General features: G+C 41.5%; 1 protein-coding gene across 1 annotated transcript; it reads right to left on the reverse strand.

Moving 5' to 3' along the window:
- Window positions 1-3,601: 3,601 nt before the first annotated feature.
- Window positions 3,602-9,489, reverse strand: LOC103253560 (cytochrome b-c1 complex subunit 2, mitochondrial-like; the record flags this gene model as incomplete). Its single annotated transcript, XM_008051839.2, has 4 exons — window positions 9,384-9,489; window positions 9,035-9,159; window positions 5,759-5,856; window positions 3,602-3,659 (listed from the first exon to the last, which is right to left on the reverse strand). Coding segments are annotated over exons 1-4 (316 nt in total), but the record flags the coding sequence as incomplete, so codon positions are not given.
- Window positions 9,490-9,971: the final 482 nt, after the last annotated feature.

Below are 9,971 nucleotides of genomic sequence, written 5' to 3' on the forward strand. Positions count from 1 at the left end.
CTCCAGTCTGGGCGACCGAGTGAGACTCCAACTCAAAAAAAAGAAAACAAGAGTCTTCCCTTCATGTCACTCTCCCAGAGATATCCATTTACAGTTTATTATTGCCAAACTATTTACTATATACAATTCACTATTACTATTCAACTAGAATTTTTTTGTGCAGTTATTATTATCCTTACTTCCTTCCTTTCTTTTTTTTTTTTTTTTGAGTTGAAGTCTCACTCTGTCGCCCAGATTGGAGTGCAGTGGCCGCTCCCAGCCACTGCAGCCTCGACTTGCTGGGCTCCGGCGATCCTTTCACCTCAGCCTTCCAAGTAGCTGCAACTACAGGCGCGCGCTTCCACGCCCGGCTAATTTTTTGATTTATTGTAGAGACGAGGTCTGGCCAAGCTGCCCAGGCGGGTCTCGAACCCACGGGCTCAGGCAATGTATGTAAAGAGCTCTTACAAATCACCAATAAAAAATAGGCAAAGGACTTGAACAAGCATTTCTCCAAAGAAGTTGTACAAATGGCCAAAAAGCTCATGAAAACACGTTCATGGCCTGGCATGGTGACTCATGCCTGTAATCCTAGTACTATGGAAGGCTGAAGCAGGAAAATTGCTTGCACCTGGGAATTTGGGACTAGCCTGGGCAACAGAGTGAGACCTTGTCTCTACAAAAATAAAAAATTTAGCAGGGTATGGTGGCATGTTACATGGGAGGCTGAGGCAGAAGGATCACCTAAGTTCAGCAGGTCGAGGCTACAGCGAGCTGCGATTGTGCCACCACATTCCCCCCTGGGTGACAGTGAGACCCTGACTCAAAACAAAACAAGAAAACATGTTCACATGTTCCATGTCATTGTCATTAGGGAAATACAAATCAAAAACCACAATGACCACATTATACTCACTAGGAAAGCCCATGATCAAAAGACAGATTACAGCAGTGGCTCATGCCTATAATCTCAGCATTTTGGGAGGCCAAGGTGAGAGGACTGCCTGAGTCCTCGGGTTCGAGACCAGCCCAGGCAACTTGGCGAGACCTCATCTCTACAGTAAATCAAAAAATTAGCTGAGTGTGGTGGCATGTGTCTGTAGTTCCAGTTACATGAAAGGCTGAGGCAGAAGGATCACCTGAGCCCAGTAGGTCGAGGTTGCAGTGGCCACGAGCGTGCCTCTGCACTCCAGCCTGGGCAACAGAGAGAGACTCCAACACACACACACACACAAATAGGAAACAGATGTTCTAAGAAAAGCTTACACATGAACGTTTACATCCACAATAGCCAAAAGGTGAAAATAACCCAAATGTCAGTGAATGGACAAAAAAAATGCAATAGACTTTTTTACCTACAAAAGGGAATGAAACATTGATACATAACCTTGAAAAGGTCATGCTAAGTAAAAGAAGTCAGTTACAAGAGGTCACAATGTCCAGAATTGTCAAATTTATGGAGACAGAAAATAGATTAGTAGATGCCAGAGGTAGGGGGAAGGTCTGAATGAGGAGGAACTGGTAATAAGTATAGGATTTCTTTGGAGAAGATGAAAGCATTCTGAAATTACAAAGTGGTAATAGTTGCACAGCTCTCTGAATATGTCAAAAACCACAGAACTGTACATTCAAGATAGATTTTATGGTATGTTATTTAAGCTGTTATTTACAAAACAAAAACAGTATTGTAAACAATATTCTTAAGCAATTATTTTGTAGACTTAATTACATGTTTCCATAGGACAAATTCTTTTTTTTTTTGAGTTGGAATCTCATTCTGTTGCCCATGCTGAAGTGCAGTGGCACACTCATTGCCACTGCAGCCTTGACCTACTGGGCTCAGGTGATCTTTCTGCCTCAGCTTTCCAGGTAGCTGGAACCACAGGCATGTGCCACCATGTCTAGCTAATTTTTTGATTTATTGTAGAGATGAGGTCTTACCATGTTGTTTAGGCTGGTCTTGAACCCCTGAACTCAGACAATCCTCTTGTCTCTGCCTCCCAAAGTGCTGGGATGACAGACTTGAGCCACTGTGCCTGGCTACAACAAATTCTTAAAAGTAAAATTGCTAGGTCTAAGAATACAAGCATTTAGAATTTTAATAGATGTATACAAATAGACCTCCAAAAATATTAACACTCACACCCAACAATTTTTGAAAGTGATTATTTCTCCATACAATCACTGGTTAATTCTGGGCGGTGTCAGCCTTTTAATTTTTGCCACTTTTACAGAAATAAAACCTTTTTCCTAGTTATTAGTGAGGCTGACCATCTAATAATTTTTTTTTTGAGTTGGCGTCTCACTCTATTGCCCAGACTGGAGTGCAGTGGCACGCTCCCGGCCACCGCAGCCTCAACCTCTTGGGCTCTGGTGTTCCTTCTGCCTCAGCTTTCCAAGTAGCTGGAACTACAGGCGTGCTCTACCATGCCCAGTTAATTTTTTTTTGATTTATTGTAGAGATGAGGTCTCGCCAAGTTGCCCAGGTGGGTTTCAAACCTGCGGGCTCAGGCAATCCACTCACCTCAGCCTCCCAAGCGTGGGATTACAGGCTGAGTCACCGAGTCTGGCTATTAATTTTTTTTTTTAAATTATAAAGATGTGGGGTATAATTCAGGGTTAGGTATACAAACTAAAATAATTTTTTAATAAAAGATTAATAGGCGGTTGGACTTGGTGGCTCAGCCTATAATCCCAGCACTTTGGGAGGCCAAGGCAAGTGGATTGCCTGAGCTCGTGGGTTTGAGACCAGCCTGGGCAACCTGGTGAGACCTTGTCTCTACAATAAAAAAATCAAAAATTCGCCAGGTGTGGGAGCGCATGCCTGTAGTTCCAGCTACCTGGAATGCTGAGGCAGAAGGATCACTGAAGCCCAGTAGATTGATGTTGGGGAGGCCATGAATGTGCCATTGCACTACAGCCTGGGCAATGGAGTGAGACCCCAATTGAAAAAAAAAAAACAAAACCAAAAAGATTAATTAGCTACACACATATATACATATTTGTCCCAGAACTTTCTGTTCATGTCCTTTGCCTGTTTTACTTTAGCTGTACTTCTTTTTATAAGATAGTTTGTAAAAGCTCTTTGCAAGCCGGGCTTGGTGGCTCAGCCTGTAATCCCGCGCCTTTGGGAGGCTGAGGTGAGTGGATTGCCTGAGCCTGCGGGTTCAAGACCCGCCTGGGCAACTTGGTGAGACCTCATCTCTACAATAAATCAAAAAAAATTAGCCGGGTGTGGTAGCGTGCACCTATAGTTCCAGCTACTTGGAAGGCTGAGGCGGAAGGATCGCTGGAGCCCAGCACGTTGAGGCTGCGGTGGCTGGGAGCGGCCAGTGCACTCAAGTCTGGGCAACAGAGTGAGACTCCATCTCAAAAAAAAAAAGCTCTTTGCTTAGAGAAACCTTGTCACAGGTTTTGCAAATACTGTAAAGAATTTAAAGCAAGTGGTTTACAAAATTAAATGTTGGATTCTGCTTTCCAAAACAAATGACTAGCAATTAAAATCCTATCATATATTGCCTGTCTGAGTTTTCAAATTATGTTCAATTCTATGTTCACATAATTACAGCTTAAGGGACTGTGCTTAAGAAGCAAACTGACATGCAAGAAATATTCAACTTACCAAGTCCAATCAATGCCATTCTTGCACTTGTAAAATGGTTCTGAACAAAGTAGTGTAACTGAGGAAGTTAAAAACACTTATTAGTTTATGTTGGTATAAATAGAAAAAGTTGCAAAAACATAAAAGTGCACTTTGGCAAAAAACACACTTAGGATTAAAAACTGCAATAATGAACTTTATGGGATTAACTATTACCCCGGAATTTTATTATAAAAATTATTACTTAAAAGAACTAGAACTTAATTGTGGTCATGGTTGTACAATTCTATGACTATAGTAAAAACCACTGAATTATGTGTGCACTTTAAATAGGTAGATTTCATAGTATGTGAATTACATCTCAGTAAAACTGTTATAAAAAAAGGAATGAAAAGAAACTAGAGCCATACTGGTTTGAACTTGAAACAAATGGGACTAGGTTTATGATTTTTATTATAATGTGGCTTACGTAGTCCATTAGGTTTCTTTTGTTTCTTTTACAGGTAGTAAAAAACACTGATAACATTCTTTTTTTTTGTTTTTTTTGAGTTGGAGTCTCACTCTGTCACCCAGACTGGAGTGCAATGGCCGCTCCTGGCCACCGCAGCCTCGACCTGCTGGGCTCTGGCGATCCTTCCGCCTCAGCCTTCCAAGTAGCTGGAACTACAGGCGTGCGCTACCACACCCGGCTAATTTTTGATTTATTGTAGAGATGAGGTTTTGCCAAGTTGCCTACCCGCGGGCTCAGGCAATCCACTCACCTCGGCCTCCCAAAGTGCTGGGAATACAGGCTGAGCCACTGAGCCCGGCCTGATAACATTCTTTAACAGGGTAAGAGTATGACACTACACACCCCTTGCCTACTTTTAAAACCAATCTCTGCAAAGCTTTTCATCCCATAAAGTCATTGAATAAAAGTCTTGGTTTCTTTTTTTTTTTTTTTTTTGAGTTGGAGTCTCACTTTGTTGCCCAGACTGGAGTGCAGTGGCCGCTCCCGGCCACCGCAGCCTTGACCTGCTGGGCTCCGGCGATCCTTCCGCCTCAGTCTTCCAAATAGCTGGAACTACAGGCGTGCGCTACCATGCCTGGCTAATTTTTTTTGATTTATTGTAGAGATGAAGTCTCGCCAAGTTGCACAGGCGGGTCTCGAACCCGCGGGCTCAGGCAATCCACTCACCTCAGCCTCCCAAAGGCATGGGATTACAGGCTGAGCCACTGAGCCCGGCTAGGTCTTAATTTCTGAGTCAGATATACTTGGGAAGTGTTGATAATTCCAAATTTTTAAAAATATCTTTTGATAAAATTTGTTTTGGAGGATGGATGATAGGAACATGAAATTAACACAGAATATTTTATGTTTTGGAAACAAAGTTCTAAGATATACACAACAAAGGGAGGCTGGAGTGCAGGAGAAGGTGAATGAGCTGGCCAGGGGTTGATAGGATGGAAGGTCAAGATGTGGGCTCAGTCTATTTATGTATTCAGAGGGACCAAAGAATTTTAGTTAAAGGATTCGTTAAGATTATTTATTTAATTTTTGAGTTGGGGTTTCACTCTGTTGCATAGGCTGGAGTACAGTGGCATGATCACCGCTCACTGAGGCCTGAAACTCCTGGGTTAGACGATCCTTCCGCCTCAGCCTCTCCAGTAGCTGGGACTTCAGGCCTGCAACACCATGCCTGGCTAATTTTTTTTTCTTTAGAAAGGAGGTCTTCCTATGCTGCCGAGGCTGGTTTCACACTCCTGGGCTCAAGTAATCCTCCTGCTTTGGCATCCCAAAGTGTTGGGATTACTGGCGTAAGCCTGACCTCATTATGATATTTATACATTTAAGTACTGTTTACAAAAGGTACATATACACAGAAAAGGGTCTGGAGGAAAATATACCAGGTATTAACAATGAGTGTCTTTAGGTATGTGTCCTTCATTTTGCTTGTCTTTCTTTCCTGATTTTCCAAGATCATCATGTTCCTATTGCCATAAAAATTTTTTTAGTTAAAAGCTATACAAAAATTATTCAGATAAAATTTTAGTTAAAAAGTTGATGGAAAAAAAAAGTAAGCTAAGTTTCTTAAGGTTAGAAAAAGAAAACTTAGCAAACAAACCTGAAATGGTAGATAAATGCTCAACTTAATGTGAAAACAAGCACATTTTAAAATGTAATATGTTTATCTGTACCTCCTCTGATGTCACTTTTCCAATCCGATAGTCAGGACAATACAAGGAATTAGCCAATGCATTCCGGTAAGCTGCAGAATGCAAATTTTCAATGACACCTGTAAAGAAGCAGTTACTGAAATGTAATTTAAGACAACAAGAATATTTCAACATCTATAAAGCAATAAATCTATACAAATTTTGTCATCTTCTGGCATTCAAGTATTAAGAACACTTGAAATTTATTACTATTTAACCTCTAGAAACTTTAAAAATTCTAACAGTTGAATGTGCTGAGAAAAATAAGTTATATGGCAGTAGCTTCTATGTGCCAGAGTCCACCTAAATCGCTACTCTAACTTTAATCTTCTTGGCACTATTTAATATAATGGCCTAGGTTTCAGCAAGTCCAAATCTAGTTATGATTCTGCCATCAACTTGCCATGCGACCTTGTACATGTCATTCAATCTGAATTTCACTTACTTCTAGGTACCTTCTCTAGTCAATGAGGAGGCTGTCATGGTAAGAGGAGATAGATATGAAAGTGTTGGTCTTAGGTCACACTATTAGCTTTCAGAGGTCAAATGCTACCATCGAACTGGACTTACTCCTCACTGGTACTTTGCCCACTCTCTTGCCTTAAGTGTCTTTGTGAGATATGTTTCCATCATTTGGTTATTATCTGGGCAACTTCCCTATGCCAGGCACTGTGCAAGGTACTTGAAGTACAGAGATAGCTGGGCTCGGTGGCTCAGCCTGTAATCCCGCGCTATGGGAGGCTGAGGTGAGTGGATTGCCTGAGTCAGTGGGTTCAAGACCCGCCTGGGCAACTTGGCGAGACCTCATCTCTACAATAAATCAAAAAATCAGCCAGGCGTGGTAACGTGTGCCTGAAGTTCCAGCTACTTGGAAGGCTGAGGCGGAAGGATCGCCGGAGCCCAGCAGGTCAAGGCTGCGGTGGCCGGGAGCGGCCACTGCACTCCAGTATGGGTGACAGAGTGAGACTCCAACTCAAAAAAAAAAAAAAAAAAGGACAGAGATAAGTAACATACAATGTCTGCCCTCAAAATGCTAAGAAGAACTGTGAAATAAAGTATTATGGGTACAAAGTAAGCAGTATGTTAAAAGTACAGTAGGGGAGCAGGGGAAGGACAATGGGAACTAGAAAATAACAGGAGTAATATCTGGATAAGTCATATAGAGTGAGCAGGTTGTTTTCCCAGGGGAATGATTTGGGAACAGCATTTTAGGCATAGGAAACAGAAAAAGCAAAGGCATAAAGTATAGCAAAAGTTTGATTCAAGGGGAATTTGCAGCTGGGAGAGGAAGAAGGCAGAGCAAGAAACAAGAGGAGTGCATTGGGGTCAGATCATGAAAGGTCATATATGCTAAGCTAAAGAGTTTGACTTTATCCCATGGATAAGAAAGACCCTTTAAGCCGGGCTCGGTGGCTCAGCCTGTAATCCCGCACCTTTGGGAGGCTGAGGTGAGTGGATTGCCTGAGCCCGCAGGTTCGAGACCACCTGGGCAGGCGAGACCTCATCTCTACAATAAAATAAAAAAATTAGTCGGGCGTGGTAGCGCGCGACTGTAATTCTGGCTACTCAGAAGGCTGAGGCGGAAGGATCGCCGGAACCCAGCAGGTTGAGGCTTCAGTAGCCAGGAACGGCCACTGCACTCCAGTCTGGGCTACAGAGTGAGACTCCAACTCAAAAAAAAAAAAACTCTTTAAGGGATTTTTACATCAGAAGGATCACTGTAATGGCAATGTGGGAGACTGACTGAAGAAGTAAACCTGGAGGCAGACACTAGCCTAGAGGCAATACAGAAACCAATCAGGGCCAAGAACGGTGGCTTATGTCTGTAATCCCAGCACTTCAGGAGGCTGAGGCAGAAGGACTGACTTAACCCAGGAGCCAGGAGTTCATGATAAGCCTACGCAGCATAGTGAGACCTTGTCTCCACACACACACACAAAAGCTGGGCATGGTAGTGTAGTCCCAGCTACTCATGAGGCTGAGGCAGAAGGATCACCTGAGCCCAGAAGGCTGAGGTTGTAGTGAGTCATATCTGTGAGAAAAAAGAAACTGTTCAGGAAGAAAGGATGAGGCTGGAGCCTCAATTCTGTCAGTGGGTAAAAAGCCACTCTGGACACATAAGTCAATTTTTCTACATTTTTACCATTCTAGTTCTTTGGTAGAAGTCCTCAGCAACAAAGATCATACTCTGACACAGATTATCACCATGAAGTAACATTAGCAATGTGAATCAAGCACTCATTGTTTTCCCGACACTTGACAGAACTGCATTCCAAGGAAGCCCATCCCATGTCAAGCTCCTGCTGATGGCTACCTGTTTCTGGATTTCCTGCACGTTTATTCTGCTACCAGAAGCTTTATGACTCCTAGAGTCAGCAGTGTTTGTTTACAGGCTCGTTTTGCCATTGTACTTGTTGACATTATAAAATCAAATGTTATAAACAAACATTATATAAACTAACAATATGGACACAAAAAGTTGTTATTTATTTATTCATTAATCCATTCATTTATTTATTGTTGGAGTCTCACTCTGTCAATAACAATATGGACACAAAGAGTATGTATGTATTTATTGTTGGTGTCTCACTCTGTTGCCCAGGCTGGAGTACAGCAGCACGCTCATGGTCACCACAGCCTCAACCTCCTGGGCTTAAATGATCCTTCTGCCTCAGCCGTCCAAGTAGCTAGAACTACAGATGCATGCCACCACGCCCAGCTAATTTTTTTTGTGATGTATTGTAGAGATGAGGTCTCACCACGTTGCCCTGACTGGTCTTGAACCCCTGGGCTCGGGAATCCTCTGGCCTCGGCCTCCCAAAGTGCTGGGATTGCAGGCTGAGCCACCACGCCTAGCCTAAATTCTTATTTTTAAAAAGTTAAGTTGCTTGCTTTGGAAAGGCCCAATAAATGAGAGTCGGCAAAATAATAACAGCAATACAAAACAATAAACGATAGCAGCAGCAGGCTGGATTTGGTGTAAGCAAGCAACTGTTAAAAAACACTGGGAGGGAAACAGGCAAAACATCTAGGATTTCACAATTTACTTACCATCAGACATGAGAAATAATCAACACACATATAAACATTTAGAAACAAAAGAACAAATATTTAAATAATTGAACAAATTTTGGGAAAAGATATTTTTAAACCCAAGTAGTAAAAAACTTCAACAGTAATTTTTTCTTCTACAAATCAATCTTCTTTAAAAAGTCAGTATTTTAGAAACAACTGAGTTTTTCCTTAAAATGTACTTACGAGCCTGTGGATTATGAAAGGCCACAGCTTTGTCAATCCTTAGTTGAGACTGCAGGTCAGCTACTTCCCAACGACGAAATTCTGGTGCTGTGGTGACATTGAGCAGGAACTCCATTAGGATATCCCTATAGAAGACATTAAGGTAAGGGTGACAGGTCAAAAATTTAAAACTAACATTCAAGATTCGACATAAATACAAAACTCAATATTAAATTTTAGGTTTAGTGTTTATGAGTGCCAAATTTGTGAATAACAAGCCAAAACAAAAGTCAGAGGTCATAATGACACATTACAAAGACAAGTTCAATATATATTTAAAAGCAGATGTCCTAAACATGCAGGTACTTACACATCACCTCGCAGGCATTCCACAGTGTAAGCCATGTTTTCTCTTGTTGCAGTCACACTGAATTGGAAATAAATTACAGTGCATTGTCTGAATCAGAACAGTAAGTTTTCCCTTATATCGTCTTTGCTAAATCAACCAATTCCTTTGGGAAAAAATCTTTCTAAAGAATAAAAAAGTATACATAATAATAAGACAATACCCCAAATCACCTAAATTTTAAAATGTTTTTTAAAACATGGCCAATAATTCAACCTTAAAAAAAAACGAAATTCTGTCCCATGTTACAACACAGTTGAACCTTGATGATATTTTGCTAAGTGAAATAATAAGCCCACTGCAAAAGGGCAAATATTGTTTGATTCCACTTATTTAAGGTATCTAGTGTAGTCAAATTCACAGAGACAGAAAACAGAATGGTGGCTGCCAAGGACTGAGGGGAGGGGAGAATGAAGAGTCATTGTTTAATGAGTAGAGCTTTACGTGAGGAAGATAAAAAAGTTCTGGAGATGGACGGTGGTAATGGTTGCTAAATGCCACATAACTGTGTACTTTTTAAAACGCCAAATTTTATGTTTACATAGATTTTGC

This window comes from Carlito syrichta, unplaced genomic scaffold (assembly GCF_000164805.1).
Source record: "Carlito syrichta isolate Samal-C Ts95f unplaced genomic scaffold, Tarsius_syrichta-2.0.1 Scaffold237820, whole genome shotgun sequence".
Lineage (NCBI taxonomy): Eukaryota > Metazoa > Chordata > Mammalia > Primates > Tarsiidae > Carlito > Carlito syrichta.